This window comes from Plectropomus leopardus, chromosome 15 (genome assembly GCF_026936395.1).
Source record: "Plectropomus leopardus strain MGB_pleo_1.0 chromosome 15, ASM2693639v1, whole genome shotgun sequence".
Lineage (NCBI taxonomy): Eukaryota > Metazoa > Chordata > Actinopteri > Perciformes > Serranidae > Plectropomus > Plectropomus leopardus.
In genome coordinates, this window is record NC_142190.1 from 9121632 (window position 1) to 9141727 (window position 20096).

Below are 20096 nucleotides of genomic sequence, written 5' to 3' on the forward strand. Positions count from 1 at the left end.
ATGATGTATGATAATATATTAAAAATAACAATAATGCCCATATCATGAAAAAAATGGAATGACTTTGCATAACAACCATTTATCCTCTTTTATTTATTTTGTCACCTTCATCTGTTCTACTGTGCAAAGCAGCAGAACCAGCACGTAAATACCAGCAGAAATAACCTGAAAGGATAGCCTCACATTCAAGTCTATCTTAAAACAATATTCATATGCCCATATGTACAGTGAAGGAGTGCTCTGGTATTTTTTTCTGTCTGTCTGTATTTGGTTTTTTAGAGATCCTTTTGCTAATGTGATTCCAGTGGAAGAAATGGGGGACAAAATCCACAATCCTCACTCTGTGCAAAATTTCATGCTAAGATTAGCCAGAGCTAAAATTGGGCTTCTGCATCTGGAGTTAGTCTCTAAAGTTACAGTAGAAATGCCCGCCTTTTGATTTACTGTCCCTTCACTGCAGCTCAGCAGGGAAACTGTGTGTCTTGTGTTAAAGGATGAGGATGCTGAAGCATCAGCTCAGTGCATTTGGGCCAGAATGTGCAGCGGGAATAATTACAGCAACCAGGAATTATTCCAGTGTTCATACGAGTATGTTTTGTGTTCTGGTAAACATGAATAAATGTGCACCTGTCCTGTAAAAACTATTCAGAAAAATTCTTTGGATACAGGATTATTTTATTTATTTAACCTTTATTTAACCAGGTTGGTCCCATTGAGATTAGGAATCTCTTTTTTTAAGGGAGACAAAATACAATTTATAAACACTAAAATTTGCATTAAAACATAACTATCTATGAGTCAAAAGAGAATTTTCTGGGAGTCAGTTGTACAACCACGCAGGCTAAAAACATCGACACCCTATAGAATCTGCTTCTAAGTCTTTCATTTTAGATTTAAAGAGCATTTAACGACACCAGCTCCTTGAGTTTTAAGTCATTCAGCAACAAATTCCAGGATGAGGGTGCAGAATACCCAAAAGCCTTTTTCTTGATTTCTGTCTGAGCATTTGTGAAAGAGAGCATAGAGAGGTACTGAAAATGCACTGAAAACTGTCCGATCAGGGACTCGGATTCAAAACCATGGAAACTATTGAGGTGTGACACCAAACTGCTGTAATGCTCAGCTCCGTCTGACAGCCCACAACTAACGTGATGTGTGGTATCATGGTCCTGGATCAGTGCTAAAGTGCATGTAGACCCATTTTTCACCCGCTCTTATTCACCTCATATATGCTGCAGCTTAAATCTTTGAAACCTGAGCAGATTGGCTTGATTTCTTTCAAAAACAAGAGGAGAGGGCAATGTGCAATTTAAGATCACATGGTCCAAAAATAAGCCAAAACAAAAAGTAAAAATAAACAAACAAAAAAACTACCTGGAAATAAGCACCAAAAAAAGGAAATTTCCTTCAAAATCCCTGAAAATAACAAATTATAGATGTTTATAATTTATATATTTTATTAGCCTATTTTTTCTGTACCCTAATTTTAAATCAAACTATAATAGTTATAAATATAGTTTTCTGGAAATTTCCCAGGATAATGGTCTAATAAGCCTCCCCTCGATTTTAAACACATTTTAGGTCATTTTTTAAAATAATCTTTTACTAATTTCTTGCAATTTGTGGGACATTTCTTGCCAAGAAAGAAATAAAACCAATCTGCTGTGGTTTCGAAGGGCTGATGGTGGAGCCAAAGGAGGATTTTTCAAAATGTTATTGTTTCTGTCATTTACTTGTTTCTGTCTGCCATCACTGGATTCAGTTCGTTCTCTCCTCTCTCTGTTGCCCCTGAAGGGTTTTAAGGACATCAACCTGGAACGCTTCATGCACGGTGGAGCCAACGTGACGGGCTTCCAGCTGGTGGACTTCAGCAACCCCATGGTCATCAAACTGATGCAGCGCTGGAATAAGCTGGATCAGAGGGAGTACCCAGGCTCGGACGCCCCGCCCAAGGTATCGAATCAGATCAGCACAGCAACACAATGTTTGACTTATTGTCATTTGGTGCTGCAGCTGTGAGCACGAACCCTTTGTAAAACTCCTTGGTGGTAGATTTAGAAAAAAGATTTTCCTAAAGATAATGTGGATTTAGTTTCTTTTTGCATGGAAATAAAAGACAGGCAGTTAGCCCAGCATCTGCTACTGTGTGCTCACCTTTTTTCTCAGATAACTTAATATGCACAGACAAGGAAAACCTTGAAAAGTCATAGATTTCCACACTTGTTTTCCAGTCCTGGAGAAGTCATGGAATTAGTAAATTCCATGATGGAGAAATCATGGAAGTTATTTGTTACATCAGTCTTCTATGAATAACCTTCCTCGTAATGTGGCATCAGAGCAAATTTATTTTTCATAGCTGTTGATGTAACATAGCTCTATCATCGATGGGTCAATGAATGACGCTTTCTTTCTTAATTTTCTCTCCTCGTTTTGCCTCTCCTCATCTAACTGGAATCATGTTTGAGTAAAGTTTGAATCTGATAAGTTTGAATAACTTTGGGCGAGTGGTGCAAGAATAAAGGAGGGAAATATATCATCGAGTTCTGTTGGTTATACATTGTGCATGGTCATGGAAAAGTCATGGAAAAGTCATGGAAAAGTCGAGAAATTCTGCACAAGAAAAAGTGTGGGAACTCTAAATATATGCTCCACCTTATTGCTGATTCAGATGTTAAGGAACCGAAAATATCAGCAGCGGTCTCTTTCTCTCAAAAACCAAAAGGCCAGGTGATTTAAAGTGATTTAAAAAAAAGGAATTAAACAGTTTCACAAAAAATATTAGTGTTTTACCATGGCTGGAGCAAAAATGTGAATTGTCCTACCTAGAGCCAGTGTTTGTTTTGTCTTTTCCGGACGACTGTAGAAACATGGCGGGAACAAAAATACAACTATTCTAATTTTCTGTTGTTTATACACTAAAGAAAACACGCTTATTGTAGCAGAATTCGTTTCTTTCAATATTTCCCCTAAAACTCTACACACTGGACCTTTAAGTCTGTTTAAAAATCTCAATTTGATTTTCAGACTGTAGTGAAATGAGCTTAAACCATCAGTGACCTGGGGGGTTAGAAATGTATCTAAAGCTGATGGCGTGTGTTTGAAGAACAGTGGGCAGTCATGTAAATTACACACTATTTGTAGTTAATGGGCGAAAACATGCAAAGCCACGGTAATGATTCCTCTAGGGGGGACTGGAGTTGTTGCTACGGCGAAAAAATAGCGGATGCAGCAAAGAGAGATAGCACGAGAAAGGACAGTGCCAGATAATATGAAAAGGGTATAAATATACAGCAGCGTGTTTGTAAGGTGCAGACAGCAGCACACTGATACAGAAATGCAGGAAAAAAAACTGTTGTGATGCAAAAACTAATAAATAAACTCTTATAAAATGAGCTTGCACACACGAGGAACAGGCATCAGCAGCAATCTGCTCCACTTCGTCCACCGCCATCATCTGCAGAGATGTGACAGACTGACCCACTTCTTTTCAGCCACATAGATTGCAAATGGCACTGGGGCAAGAAGGCATCACGCCATGGTGGTCAGCAAACCTCCTTCAGCCCCTCCAGCAAATCTGTGCCCAACAAAGATTTCTATTTTAAAAAAACAGATGCAGTGGGGTGGAAACGGTGTGAGTCAAGCAGTGTGTAGTATGTGTGTCTGATGGATTGGGGTGGTTCAAATTAAAAGTTTACACCACAGGGCGATATCGCATGACGTTATGTGTGTGGTTGTGCTTTCTGCGTGTATGTGTGTGTGTTTATCTTCTCTCTGTTTCCTGATAAATTGCTCTCTCTCCTGGAAATCCACTCAGACTAAATTACTCTGCTCCCCATTAAGTTTGTCCACAGCCTGAGTCACAGGCAGCCCTGTTTTTCTTCTAATATATGAACACTACCGGTGAGTTTGGGCCTTCTCCTGGCATGTTTACTCACTTTGCAAAGACTAATGTAATACCTGGTGTTTAGCAGTTTCATGAATCTGCAGGTGGTGGACTAATGAGAGATCCCTGTGCTGTATGACAGTGAGCTTTGATACTTTACCATTTCCACCTGGTATTAACATGTGATCTCTATCTGTTGCTTTGACACTGACATCTGATCAAGATCTTTGCATTTAAGCGTTTAGCGCATTTATGCATCCCTAATGAGCAGGTTCTTCGGGGGTTTAATGACGCTTTAACTGACACAAATTGGCTCCATTTCTTTCAAAAACATGGGAAGAAGGCAACAAGCAACTTAGATGCAAGCAACAAGATATTGACAAAACAATTACAAGAAAGCAGTAAAAAGTTGCTTGAAAATTTCCTGACAACAAGCAAAAAAAAGTAAAATTTAAAAAACAAACAGAATGAAGTGACATAAGAAAGACGTCAACATAAAAACGTCTATAATATATATTTTTTTCTCTGTTTTAGAGGGTTAAATGCGTGTCAAAGGCGTCTAAACACAGCACAACAAAACTGATGTCAATCCAGGTGTTAATGGGTTAAGTCCAGCTTGTGTCATATGGCTGATCATGGAAACGGGGAAGGATCTAGAGTAATAATTAAGTGGTGGCAAGAGGGTGGCATGGAGACTTACTATTGGGTGTTGGCAAATCTACACTCACATTTAGCAGGAAAATAAGCTGTTATTTTTTTGCAGCCAGGACTGGGAGACAGGGGCTGCACAGTATATCATCGCAATATTTTTCCGTGGCAATATCATATTGATACATGGATGTCAAGGATCAACGTTTTTATCAATTATTAACATTACAAATACAAATCTAACTTTTGGTAGCCTACTAAAATATTTAAATTAATTGCCTTTTCAGTCCACTAATGCAATTTGCTGCAATAAAAATGACTGAAGTGAAATAAACAGACTGAAACCTTTATCTTCTGAGAGAAAACAAAAAAAGTGTCCTTTTGGGACATAATTTACACTTAAAAGAGTGTAATAAATTGCAATGTATCATACATGTTATCCCTATACTCAGTATATTCCAATATATTTAACCCTTTGAAACCTAAGCAAATTGGCATGATTTGTTTCAAAAACATGGGAAGAAGGCAATGAGCAACGAAAGAGGAAGTACCCCAAGAAATTAGTAAAGCATATAAGATTACCTGACAATTGGTAGATACATAAATAAATAAAAAAGATAGATAGTGATCTGAGAAAAGTGCTTAAAAAAATTATAATAATCTTCTAACATAATTTTAAATGTGTAATTATGATCATTAATATATAGTTTTTCCCTAGCTTTCCCCCTTTTTTTTCCTATACATTTTCCCTAGCTTTTTAAAAAATAATGTTCTAAATGTGTAAATTTTGTTGCAATTCGTGCAATATATCTTACCAAGTTGCTCATTTCTTTCCCCCCATGTTTTTGGAAGATTTCACATCAATTTGCTCCAAGCTCTAAGGTTTAAATACTTATAACAGGGGTCTGAAAGCAGCACAAGAAAAGTGATGTCGCTCCAGATTTCAAAGGGTTAAAAATCGCAATAATATTGCATCATGACTTTAATATGGTGATAATATTGTATCTTGGGGCTTCTGGTGATTCCCTATTTGCCATCCTGGTAGATCCACCCCTTCATCGACGCAATGTATCCCCCTCTCCAGGTCTCTCTCCTTAACCCTCTATGGTACGCACTATGATCCCAGTTGGTAAAAAAATGTTTTGGGTGTTTTTTTGTCTTAAAATAGACCAAGTAAACATAATTAAGAGACATTTTCAAAAAATATTATTTTTTTAGTAGTTTTTAGGGTTCGTTGCCATATGGCAACACCGTACCATAATGGAAAGTAATGAAAACATGAGTTTTGTTTAAAATTGTATGTAACATTTATTTTAAAACTCATGTTATAGTATAAACAATCCCCAGTAGCCTGAACAGGGTTAGGGTCAAGATGTTACCCATTTTACACTCTCTTACTGGTAATACCTGTCACTTCACTTTCATCCTCACTGTCCTCCCTCTCCTCACTGTCTCCATTGCCCTCACTGTCTCTGTCCTCACTGTCCCCACTGTCCTCATTCTCTGGCTCATAATCTTCATCGGTCTCACTGTCTTCATCACTCTCACTCTGTGTTTCCAGCAGCTCATTTTCCTCGTCACTGAATTCTTTGTCATCTTGACTATCATCTAGTGGGAGGGCTAGTTCAGCCTTTTTCCGCGATGTACCATAAAAAAAATTTGCATTCATTCTGTAAATGGAAGAAAGATGTGTCAAATATCATCATATGCAATGTGGAAAGGACTCACAAAGTGCATTATTATAGTTTAGAGACTATAGAAGATCAATGTACACCAATGCAATTGCAAAGTAGGCCTATATACAAAATGTTATCAACATGCCAGGCTAGCAATCCATAATGGTACGGTGTTGCCATATGGCAACGTACACATTTTTAACATTTTCTATTATTTATTGATCGACTACAGTGCAAGAAACTACATGATAATGAACTTAACTAACCTATTGTTGAGTGTATATTTTTTTTCCCATTGAAAAACTTCAAAAAAACACTTTTTTTGTTGAATTTTTAGGCGTCAAATGGTGAGGCTCCTCCCGTCCATGATGTCTGCAGAAAAGGGTTTCAAAATGGCCTATAGAAAGTAATGTGACAAATTTAAACACTGCAATTGGTTTACTTAGAACCCCACCTCTTTTTTAATGCATTGCATCATAACTTTGAATGTATTATCTGTGTGTAGAAGGCTTAAAATGGGGTTGTTGCCATGTGGCAACGCTGTACCATAGAGGGTTAATTGCAGTGAAGATGCTCCTGACTGTTAGTGAGTTTATCCCACACCTTGCCTGTGTGTGTGTGTGCGTGTGTGCGTGTGTGTGTGTGTTGCTTTGGGCAGCTTGTCAAAGAGTAACAGGGGGATAGAGTGCAGCAGTCTCCGCAGAGAGCCATAATGTCACAGTGAGCAGTGGGCTAATGAATAGGATTCACCCCTGGCTGGAGGCGAAGTTAATGAACTCCTGCTAGCCGGGATAATTAATGCCAGACTGCAACCCGGCTGGACAAAACACTCGCCTTTTCCTTTTCTTTCTCCCCAGCTCACACTCCTCCATCTTCCTGCCTTTTTCCTCATTCACTCAGTTCGTTTTCTGCCCTGCCGGAGGTGAGTTTCAGGGAAATGTATGTCTCCGGAGAGCGATTCTTGTAGACGCAAATAATCAGAGGCAACTGTAGCCCAGGTTATCAATATCGGGGGGACTTCCACGTTTCCCTGTTGTCATCTGGCTGTTTCGGCATGGCAAACGGTGCTGAGCACACATCATTCCCCACACACATATAACCTTTTCACCCCAGCGGTGAGGCCTATCTGCATGTTTAGTAAAGTTGTGTTCGTTTGCTAATGCTAACCGCTAGTTTAGCGCCTAGTGCAATTGCTAATGAACCCCACTAGCTTAGCGGTTAGCATTGTGTATGTTAGCTTGCTACTGAGTCCCGTTAGCTTAGCGGTTAGCATTAAATATGTATGTTAAGTTGTTATTGAGCCCCGCTAACTTAGCGGTTAGCATTAAATATGTATGTTACGTTGTTATTGAGTCCTGCTAACTTAGCGGATAGCATACCCAATGCTAACATGTATGTTAGCTTGCTACTGAGTCCCGTTAGCTTAGCGGTTAGCATTAAATATGTATGTTAAGTTGTTATTGAGTCCTGCTAGCTTAGCGGTTAGCATACACAATGGTAACGTGTGTTAGCTTGCTACTGAGTCCCGTTAGCTTAGCGGTTAGCATTGAAATGTGTATGTTAAGCTGTTCTTAAGCATCCTGCTGCGTGTATGACCTAAAGCTACTGCTAACTTCAGTTACCTCTCTTTATTTTGCTTTATGTTATGTTAGGTGTTGGTGAGCAGCTGTAAGCCTAGCAGTTAGCATCACGGCTGACGATGCATTGATTGATTTGTATGTGAGTGATTAGCCACTGTTACATGCACAGTAAGCCACATTGCCACTGGATTTTAAAAAAATATGTTCAACCTGTGAATTAGTATATTTTGAGTTATGTCACTGTAACCTGAATATATGTATATTTTGATGCTAACCTTGACTTAAAGGTACCTTTCCTTTAGATGAACACGATTTTAATGTCAATATTGTGATGTTGTACAACAAAAATTGAGATATTGATTGATTAATTATTCCTCGTGACCTCTGTAGGTCAGGTTTTTTTGGATGATGTTAATTATGGCGAGCTACCCAGCCTGTACCGGAGTCCCCTCCTCCCACAAATGGCACTTTTCCACTACATGGTACCAGCTCTACTCTGCTCGCCTTTTTATTGGTTTTCCATTAAGAAAAAGTTGAAACTGACATCATGGCAGTGTCTCATGGCGTCGCTATGACGACCAGCTACATTGAGGTGGTACTAAATTCTAATGGAAAATGACCCCCAGAAAAGTACCCGATACCAAAGGCCAGTTGAGTAGAGTAGAGGCCTTATCATGTAGTGGAAATACACCTAAAGTGTGGTAGGAACACGTATTGAATGAGCTGAACCTAACTGAACAGACCTTGAATGATCTGAAAAGAAAAAAAAACGGAAACAAACGCATCCATACTGGAATCAATGAACTGAACTAAAAGGCCTATATTTAATTTTTGTTTGTATTTATGTTGGTTTATCTTGTGAGAATTTACAATATAGATCATTTAAACGTACCTTACCTTCTGTCTCTGTATTCACACACACGGGCTCTCAACTACGTACACGGTCCCAGTCCATTAGAGCAAGTGTCACCTTTCCATACAATTTAGCTTAGCCTACTTTGCTACACAACACGCAGTCAAAGATAGGTTAAGGGAAATTGGGAGGCGACCACTGCTGGGGATGTGCTCCTTCCTTTACTTCCTCTCCTCCTTTCTATTTCCAGAAAATAATGAGCAGAGTAAAACTGCTGCCTCTCCGCAACAGCCAGGCTGTTAGGAGGTACTGCTTGGCCCTGCAGAAACTCTGCGTGCTCTCAGAGGCTGCCGCACGCAGATTGTGTTTGAGCAAATCTAACCAGCAAATGTTGCAGAACATTTTGCCTGTCCAGCTAAATCAGCATTTAATTGGCTTCATACCTTTTCTTTGTGTGTGTGTGTGTGTGTGTGTGTGTGTGTGTGTGTCCCAGTGCTGTATATACCCAAAACAGACAGAGCAGCAGGTCAGGCTCCAGGTTACACAGACTGTAATTTTTAAATCACATGGTGCAACCATACTGAGGTTTATTTCCTTTTACTAAATCTAGCAGGCCAGAGTTGAACCATAACTCCTGCTGCAGTGTTTTTATGTGACGTTTAGTTGTTTTTCTTGCCAGAGAAACCTGCATAGTAACCTGACGGTGCCCACACATTCTAACATGCGTATGTCTTGTCCCACAGTACACCTCAGCACTGACGTACGACGGGGTGATGGTGATGGCCGAGGCCTTTAGGAACCTGCGCAGGCAGAAGGTGGACATTTCCAGAAGGGGGAACGCTGGTGACTGTCTTGCCAACCCCGCCGCCCCGTGGAACCAAGGCATCGACATGGAGCGTACTCTCAAACAGGTGAGAGACGGAGGAACAGAGAGGGAGTAGATAAAAGATGCATGCAAGGTGTATGCTAGCTTTCCTCAGACTTCTAAAAGATAAAAAATCAAACACCGATCTTCTGATTTGAGGAGACTCAGCTGTGTTCAGTTCCAACTCTCAGCCTTTTGCTGCATGTCATCCTCAGACAGGAACCTACTGACTGTTTCCTCCTCATGCTTAAAGTCTAAAAACGGCCACGAGTTTGCTGTCAGGGCTCCTCGATTGTGGAATGATCTGCCTGATGAACTCCAGTTTTCTACATCACTATCCTCTTTTAAATCAATTTTGAAGACTTATTTTTATCAAAAGGCATTCCTTTAATTTCTCTTTAAAGGATAATTTTGTTGTTATACTGAACCTTACTTCTGAAATTGCACTTGTGTCTTGCACTGCTCTATTTTTATGTATTTATTTGTATTTTTTGCTTTTTGCTGTGTAGTTTTTTAAAATATTTTTTGTTGTATTTTAAGTTTTTTCCTTTGTGTGTTTTTTGTGACTTTAAGAGTAAAAACAAAACAAAAAAAGTTGTGGTTAGGGTTTAGGGAAAGAAAAGTAGTGAGGATGTACCTGAAAACGATGCAGAGTTCGGGTTAGGGTTTCAAACACTTCTCCAGGGAAAAGTCTGGATTTTTTTTTATCCATCCACCACCTCAACCTGCCTCCTTACAAGACTGTACTGCTTCCTTGTTTTCTTCCGTCAGTGCTTATTGGTCACGTGATTGAAGTCTTGAAAAGTTTTTTGAATATGTACAAATTTGGGTGCTTTACTTTTTTCAATTGTATTTTTTCCCCGTGAACCTTTCTGTGGAGTAAATTCTTACTTCCTGCTGCTGTTACATCATGTGTGCATGTGTTTCTCTGCTCTCTTGTGTGCAGGTCCGGCTGCAGGGATTAACAGGTAATGTCCAGTTTGACCACTATGGCCGCAGGGTCAACTACACTATGGACGTGTTTGAACTGAAGAATAATGGACCCAGACGGGTAAAGCATCACACCACACTGCTTACATTTCTGTTTTGGGTGTATATTTGTCCAAGTCAAGTCAGTACATGTGAGCATGCACAATCTATCCTCTGCTGTCATGTGAAGTATCAGGGGGCTGGGACGACACTGTGTAGTGTGGCATTTTCTATTATCATAAGTAGGTTGTAAAAAAAAAAAAAAAAGCACCAGCCTCTGCCACCATGTCTGCTTGTGATGTGAGAGGATGGATGTGTGTTGACGAAATTCAGGGGAAAATGGGAAAAAGAGAGAGAGAGCACTTGTGAGAGCGATGGCGAGAGGATGAAATGAAATAGAGAGCAATCAAGGTAGAGGGGAGGAGGGGGAGGGGGTGAGGAAGCAGAGAGGAGTTCCCATCAATCAAAAGCTGCTTTGGCCCGTCTTCCTGTGAACAGCAAGGGTCCTGTCAGGACATGGTGTGTGTGTGTGTGTGTGTGTGTGTGTGTGTGCCTCGGTGTGTGTGTCACAGCCTCTCTCCCACATTTTCCATGTTTCTCAATCATCCCGTTGCCCCAGTACACTGGAGCCATCACCCAATCACAGCTCTTCGTTCCCTCCGGCTGCCCACCAGCGGTGGCCAACCGGCAGCCAGCTGGCTCGCTCAGCGTCTCTCCGCTCTCTGACTTATAGCTGCTTATGGCTGCAGTTAAAGCTCTGTGTCTATTATAGGATCAATAGATCAGTTTGACATAATATTGGTTCGCAGATATTGGCTGTTTATTAAAACTCACACAGCAGCGTGTTCCTCCCCTCGACAGACAGAGGATGCTAATATTGTGACCACAACATATCATGTCTGTCAGTTCCAGTCGGTCAGTTTGACCCTGAAGGACTTCTGGAAGACGACAGTAATGTCAGCTGAACATGAAATCGCTTTTGACAAACAGAGGCAGCACGACATCGAGCTTGAAATTGGAATCTTGCATGAGGGCGTTTCAGCGGAGGCTGGGCAATAAATCAGTGTTACCACTTATTAAGGCTCATTGTCTTCAACCGGAATCGCAGCATGATGAATTAATGTGTAGAAAGTACACAAAAAATGACCTGAAAATACATTTTTGACTTTGAAAAATATGTTTAAAGATATAATTCTGAATCTTATTGTTTGCTGTGTTACAAAGATTTCAAGCCCATAACGTGGTCTTCATCAGCAGATAGGAGAAGAGGTTAAAGGTCAAAAAACAAAAAGTTATATTAAATAGACTCAAAAATAAGGTCAGAATTATGTTGTCAAAGAACGATGAGATAGAAGTCTTAATTTTTCAAGTAAATATTGGCAGTGATCAAGACTAATCCGAATGTAGAAACCACTCATTTTAAAAACGACTTAACTGCTTTAGAGTATTTGATAACACTAAAATAGTAGGACTCTTTTGCCAAAATATTATAACTTATTTTTTCTTAACATATACAACTGTGTTCTGATAATATTTGTTTGACTTTCTCATAAAATTACTACTTAACATTACATATTTGTCTCGAAATACTACAAGTTAATCATAGAAGGTCAGTTTTGATTTGACAGCTGAGCAGCCTGAGTTTGCTCAAGACCATGAGATGCAGTTGAAAGCTCAGTTAAAAAAAGATACTATGTGGACTTTTTCAGATTATTTAATCAGGTTTTTGGTTTGTTTAGTTTAGTGCGCACACACAAATGCACATCTACACACACACAATCTCATACTCTGTTTTCTCTGCAGATCGGCTACTGGAATGACGCGGACAAACTGGTGCTGATCCAGGACTCTCCGCTGCTTCCTAATGACACTTCTGGCATGGAGAACCGCACTGTTGTCGTTACTACTATCATGGTAAGAGACCGGCATGTTCTCGCCAACACACACTCACACTGAGGCATGCAGTCATATTCTTTAGACTTTATTATTTAGTGCTGCTGCAGATCACATTCAACATGATACCAGAGGGATATGCAGAGTGGCTACACATCTTACATCCTACACTGACATTAAAGTCTGGCAGTCAGCTGCACTTTTACCCTTCACCATCTTCTCCTTGTAAAGCGCCTCCGTTTTTAATGAGGTGCTTTACAAGTATAACTACAGTACTCTCTGTATTTGTACTTTAACACTGTTAATAGCTTTTCTTGTTGAACTTTGCATTCCTGGGTCATTTCTCTTGTTTGATGCTGTATTTTATCACTGATGCAGACATATTGTAGATATACTGCGCATAGATTAGAGTTTGAATTTTTATTACGATGTAAAATATTATAAGAAGTTAAGTTTGGTCGCCAGCCTTTAGAGCAGAGAGTAAGAGCCTCACTGCCATTTTGTTACTAGGCAAAATCTGTCATGAAACAAGGTAGAGATCGCAGTCATCCACCAAGCGTAGCCTGAATAAATACAAGAGCACTAACAAGATTTAGTGTGGAAAAAATATCCAACATTTCATCACACATAAACCCTTGAATGTCACATATTTTAGGATTTATATTAAAACTATTTAGCTGTGGACTGAGGAAGTTTGCGAGGATGCATATTACCATGAAATGCTCAGATTTCAGTGCTTTACCTGCCTTGAAAGTCCTTATGTTTGGTCTGTGACTCAGCACAGTTCAGGGAGCACACACATGCTTTGTCACAACATTATCAGTAAAGAGACTCTTAAGAAAGGGGCTTTACTTTTTATAACTCCAATATAAACTTCAGTAAACCATCACGCAAATTCAGAATCAACTTACATTCTCTTTTATTGCACCAATAAACATCTCCAAAAGCAGTCAAACATCTGCGGTTACTGACGTTTTTGTTCTCATTGCACAGATAAAAGAGTTCATAAAAGAGTTCCACACAGCTACGATATCAGTCAGTCATTTTACACATGATAGACGAGAATGGCCTTTGCATGGCATGTCGATCTCTGGCTGTAGCAGTGACTCTGACATGGCTGACTGCAGCAAAGCAGCCAGATTTTGAGCGTACATGTAGCAGCTGAGTGGAGGACGGGGGAGGAGGTGGGAATGAGAGAGAGTCACAGCTCAGCACAATCCCTCCCTCTTTTCAGCCCCTGATGAGGAACCCCATTTTAAGAAACTGAGCCCCAGTTGGACGCAAGCAGGATATGAAAGCCCTTAATGGCAGTGATGGACACAACAACCCGAGCCAAAATGAAGCCCTAAAGACACTGGGCGAGAGGAGAGACACGGCAACTATGTTAATGGACACCCAGTTCAGAAAACTGAACAAGAAATGGAGCCACTCAGAGCCGTAATGGAGCCCCTCGAGAGGAAAATGAAATGCAAATGGAGGGAGAAAGACACTGTCTTTTTTAAGGACGGTGCTTGTGGATGGACACCCATTGGGGATAAAATGGGTCCCTAACCGCATAGCGTCTCTTCACTAGCATAAACAAGCTCCCACTACACGTGTTTGTGTGTGTTAGAGTCATACATTGTCATGCCCGGTGTGTGGCCAATCACAGCTTGAATCCCATCCTGATTTGAATTTGTAATTTTTTTTTTTTTTTTTTTTTTGCAACAGAGCTATAAAGTGAGGCGGTACCAGAATGTGAATATGCATTATGTCTAACTGAGTTCCTGTTTGCACTAAATCTGTCACTTTCTCCGACTACCTGCTCCGCCGTACAGTACATTACACACTCAGACGGCTTCCTGTAAGCTTTAAAACAGCTTAGAAAGACTAATGCTGTCATTATCATCCCCGTTCATATCCATCACGCTTTTATGCAGCATGATATTATAGTTTCATGATGATGGCTGCCTTTCACTCCCGCTTTTTTAATGTTCGTGAGAGTAATGTTTGTTTAAACTTAATGAAGTGTCCCACAGTTATATTGCATCAAAGCTGCCACCGTGTCTTAAGAACTTGTAAGGAGCAGTTATAAATGAGCAGTTCATCATGTTTGGAAACGCTTGCTTGGCATCCAACATTTCGGCTAGTTTCCTTGTGGTTTCAGTATATATATGCTTATTTTATCCCAGACCTGTCTCGTTGCTGTATGCATAGCAGTGTAGTCAAGACCACTTTAAATGAGACCAAGACCAGACGATGACCAGTCACACAGTGCATTACGCACTTAAGATAAAATATGAAACATGCAAAACGTAAGCACTCTTCAAATTGATAGAAAAAAATCTACATTCCCATAGAAACATCTAAAATACAAATGAAGATCCCTCTTCATTTATCTCTTTTATGCCATATGTGTGTATGTGTAAGTGAACAATGAGAAAGACCAAGCCTTATCTTGAGTACTACATTAGCGATGCACGGCTGAGAAGTCAGTGTCAGTTTTTTTTATCTGCCTGTAGATTTAAAGGTGTGCTATTCAGGCATTGTTGTGTACTGATTACAAACAGTATCACTAGCAAAAGTGAAAGCCAAATCTAGATTTTCTACATTTGTGTTTTTCGGGGCTGTGTCTCTAATACATGTGCCAATATTTCCTCTCAGATGCGAGCTGCTCACAGCTTGACATCTTGTCGCTACCTTTTTTATAAAGTCCCGACCCCCTGCGCGCTGTACCCGGTAACGTCCCAAACATAAAAAGGAAATAAAAAAAATACAGTATTTCCGTAGATTAATACATAGCTGCACTCTTCTAGTGGGTCATAAGTGATGATTGAGAGGGGTTAGTTTGGTATGACCTTATTTTTTGTCCTGCATCGTGTATCTTTAAAGGTAAATTCTTAGTCTTTTCCACTGCAGAAAGTTAACGCGCCGTACCTTGGGGCATCTCTTACCTTAGACTCTTGTGAGGCTTTGTACTAGAACAAAAAGAACAAAAGAAGTGGTGATGATGTCATTATTGATTTTCTGTCACGTTTATGTGAACACCAGATCTTAGCTAAAGCGCAGACAGAATCCAGGAGCTAAGGTGGTGCACTGTAATCGTTACGTATCCCTTTGCTGTGACTTATGGCTTGTATCCCCAGTTCTGACAGATGTCAGATGTTTGGTTTATTGTAGTCATCCTTGTCGTGATGTGACGCAGACCTAAAACCAAGACCCCAACCTGGCCTGCTAAGCCACCACGTATAGCAACTGTGGAACCGATGCCGTCCTGAATGGATATACCTAAATCCTAGATTAAATAAAGGCAGGTTGTTTCTTGATAGTAGTAGCTGTGTCATTACTCCGTCTAACTCTCTGCACTCTCACTTCATCGGCAGTGCAGCAAAATGTTCAGAACAAGGCTGCACGCTGACATTTTCAGAACAAAAAGAACAGGCTGGATTGTTTTCAGTCTGTTGCAGTCGTTAGGAAGTCTGGAAAAAGCGTGTTGATTTGCTCTTGATCAATCAAAGGACTGCAGTGTTTCCAGCTCCGCCTTTTAGTATCAGATCAGTGTGCTAGGTACCTCAGCAGAGGAGTGACTAAAAAACAGGACAGTACGATGCTGTTGGTATCATCCACAACTTTTGACAATGGAAATGCAAAAATAGCTTTCTAATGTAAGAACAGAACTGAATCGGACCGCACTGCTTAGTGGAAATTAGGCTTTTTATCCATACTGCCTGGTACTGTCAAATTTAAAATGGGAGGATAGGATTTTTTTCCTGCTCCATAGACACAGTTACATGCCTGCTTTGCAAAGACCAACTAAGAAATAAAAAAAATTAACCTGACAGAGGCAATACACAGTTAACGAGAAGTGCACAGCCACGTCCCTAAACTTCTCAGTGGGAAACAATCCAAAAAGGGGGCTCGTAGTCAGATACTACTGTTTGTTAGCGTTCTGAAAAAGTTTAAGCTAACAGCTATTGGCTTTCATTTTGAAGTTAATACTTAGTTTTTGATTAAAGCTAAAGACAGTTTCAGAACCTTAAATGTGTTAGCTTTGGCCTCATGGATTGAAGTTATAGTGAATATAGCTGTTATTTGCGTTTGGCTAAAGGCGTGAACAGAGTCCCAAAGCTGCCTGGAGGTCGGTGTATTAACAGTGAAGCTCGCACAGACGAGGACAAAGTTTGACTGTCATCTTATTGGCAGGGCGAGGCTGAGAGCTTTGATTGAGTGCGTCTTTGGCTTTAAACTCCTCCACTGCACTTTACACCTGGCACACTCTCAATCTGCCAGGGGGCGGAAAGTACAGACAAGGTCCTGCTATAATTATTGTTTTTGTTTGGCTTTTGTTCAAGGAAGTCTGAGGGAGGAGGATGTGTTTGGATTTTGTGGATAGAGACTGTTGTGATACTTAAAATCCCTCCTGACAGGCACCTACACAGATGTTTGAGAACACATTGGGCCTAATGCAAGAACCACTTGAACAAACAGATTTTTTCTCATGGGGCACTTAATAATGATTCATTTTAGTTAGAATTTATTTTAGCCATGAACAAAAATCCATGTACAAACAGTGCACAGGGGAAAAAAATGATTTAATAACAATAATAATATACAGCGGCAGTGCACTGTGTGGTGCTTTATGGGAGGTTTAAGGGGGTTTGTAGTTATCATTGCAAAATTTGCCAAAACTGGTGGCCATTGGGGAAATCTTCTCCACAGTTTTTGGGGTGGGCCCCAAACTTTTGCTTGGTTTTCTTCTCCTGACAGTTAGCCCCTGCACGGCAATTTACGGGCGTTTATTCTGCTAATGATTACATTGAATAATTTACAGGGTTTTTTTCCCACTTAAGATGACTTACTAAATCCAACAGGCCTCCAATTGATTCAATCTTACAAAAAGAGAGAGACAATAGGCTTAGGGTAAGAGCACAAAAAATGTTGTTGCATGAGGCCTCTTGTGTGTTTGTGGGAATGTGGATGTTTATAAAGTAACTGCCAAAACATATTACATTTTAAAAGAAACCAAACAGAGCAGTTTTTTGTAATCAAAAAAGAGGAAAAGAAAATAATCTAGTGATTTAATACAACAATGGTGCTTTTTTCCCCATGCTTTAATTTTCATTTTTTACTTATGTTCATTATTGTCATTCATTATTGCTGCTAGTAGCAGACATTGACTACTGCAATTGTACAGGTTGTATATGTGGTTTAGGCTCAGCTGTAACAATATTGGCTCTTATTAAAGCACCATTGTGATCTAAAACCCTTGACAAGGCCGTGATGTCCCACTACAGCAGTCAGTTGAGTGCACTTTATTTGAAGGAAAAAAACACACAATGGACATGTGCAAATATTTTTCCCATTTGTGCTTTAAATGTGCTCCTCTTTTCAATGCCATGCAGCCACATTAAATTTAAATAAAAATTGGATTAGTGCCTCGAGTGGCTACTGATGACTGAGGCCCAGAAATGAGTCACTTACTGAGAAGCATTAATGAGTGTTCGCTTCATAAAATGTTGTTTTTTTGTGGTCAAGTTATTGCAAAATAAGGACCATCACTGCTGTGTATTATTACTCACATCCAAACAGAAAGTGCAGCAGATTGTTTATCTTACATAATGCACAAAACACACAAACAAAAGATTTTAGGCAGCATAGTCTAACAATGCTGATGTGTGTTTGTGTGTAACCTGATGTGTGCATGTATGGATTTGTAACATCAAGTGCACCCTGCAGTGTGTGTGTGCTTTTAATGGCGTGTTTAATGAGTCTCATTAGGCAGTGAGTGAAGCAGTGTGGTTGGGATTATTGACCAGCCTGTCAGCCCTGCTGGCCTTTGCTGTGAAGACCTCTGAAGCACCGCTCTCTTCTCATGCCAGAAACACTGACTGCATCCTTTATCTCTGCCACTCCCTCTGCTCCTCTGGCTGCCAGCACTGTCATACACCCTGCAATCATAAATCACATGGAATAGAGCTGTTTCCGACCTCTGATGTGCATCCAAAACATCTGCAAAGATCAACTTGTAAATTAAGTCTTCATCATTGACATGATCGAGTTTCATTAAAAGCAAAGCGTGACTTTTATTTTCAGCCGTTGTAACATTTGGAGTTTTTAGTGAAAGAAAAGATGGTATTGCTTTCATTGAAGTGGCGCTCGTGGGACAGTTAAAGCCATCATGTGTCGAAATTTTATTTCAACCACCTTTGTGTGTAGACTAAAAACAAACAAATTGAACCAATATTGACACTTTTTTATTTTGTTGTCGTTAGCACTAACTGACAGATACATCATGTTTTCAGTGACTGCTTTTAATGTGAAGCAGACAGTAGGAAATGACGAGTTAGCATTAGCAGTAACCTTATACAGCTCTAACAGGATGCTGACAGAGTGAAAGTAAACAGTGAGGCCAGCAAACACTACTAATACCGCCACTTTGTCAGTGGTCTTGGTGTCAGATACCGATGCACAGAAGCACCTTTTGCAGCACTATGAAGCGCACTGGTCGGCAGCAGTTTGTAATGCCGCTGGCAACTTTGGAAACTGTAGATTTTCTTTAAAAACAAATTGAAACCGCGACCCTGACCATCCTGAACTGATGCTGGATGGGTATCTTGTGTATCATCATGTCTTGAGGTGTAGGTCCATTGACAAAGCAGCGGTATTTGACAAGTTGGGATGAAAACGCGTTGTTGAGGCTTATTTTATTTTTTGATACATTTAAAAATAAAAATGCTGGATTACATCCTCCTTTCCTGTTAATCTCCTGTGAATTGTGTAGGATGTTTAAATGTCATGCAGTCATGGCAGACTTCGCTACCAGCAATGAAAGCTACAACAGAATATAAAGAAATTGACTGGCTATAGCTGGAAAAAAGGCTGGAAATGCAATAAATTGTATGATTTCATGAAAAATATTAAAGATCATGACTTGAAAGAAATTCTGATGCTTAAGACAAAAGGAAAACACAAACAAAAACAAACAGACAGCCCCCTCAGGGATCCCACAGGCTCCGGGTTTACTGTGTGGCAGTTAGTTTAAATACTTGCAAATTTATTTGATAGTTTGCCTCCCTAAAGCTGAATAAAAACTGAAATAAAAAGGCTCTTTAGGTAGGTCACACATTGTAACCTACTCTGTTTTAAAGGGTTAGGGGTTAGGGTGTCAAAAACCTTTATTGTGTCAGTTTATATTCTTCTTCCGTTTTCCATATTCATAAATATATTTTACATTTGATTCAATTACTTCAATTACAAATGATCTCATGCACAGCAGGATAATACTCAAGGTTAGACGGTTAATCTGCTTTTAGACATGCAAATTATATTACTGTCCTTTTATTCTGATGAGAATTGCAATAAGAAATGATGGGTACTTTATAGTTAAAGGCAAAACATTAATCTTTGTATTTTGCAATAAGCTTATTCATTTTTTAAAATTCTTTTATTATTAATACTTGATGCTTTATAACCCGCTTCAATTAAAAAGTGCATCTTGTGTAAATTTTGCAGGGTGTGAGCCTAAATACCAGTCTTCAATGACAGTTTGTTGTATTGACATTTTTTGTTGTTGGAGTACTCTGTTCTGAAACACAGATTTCAGATTCCAAATATCTTATTTTGAGATAAAATGGCAAACTTTTGCCATCATTATGTTGTACAGTATTTTGTTGTGCCGCAGGCTCAGCTGAGCATTTGCATTCTCTCCCCACTGCAGAGACTTTGGTTTACCTTGCGTTTGCCCGAGGCA

General features: G+C 39.7%; 1 protein-coding gene across 2 annotated transcripts in view; it reads left to right on the forward strand.

The window, feature by feature from the left end:
• gria4b (glutamate receptor, ionotropic, AMPA 4b) overlaps nt 1-20096 on the forward strand; it is a 146262-nt gene that overhangs the window by 86826 nt on the left and 39340 nt on the right. For both annotated transcript variants that reach the window (XM_042498982.2, XM_088088939.1), the window contains exons 6-9: nt 1795-1953; nt 9384-9551; nt 10452-10556; nt 12278-12388. In XM_042498982.2, coding sequence (XP_042354916.1) covers nt 1795-1953; nt 9384-9551; nt 10452-10556; nt 12278-12388 — 543 coding nt within the window. The remainder of the gene's footprint in view (nt 1-1794; nt 1954-9383; nt 9552-10451; nt 10557-12277; nt 12389-20096) is intronic.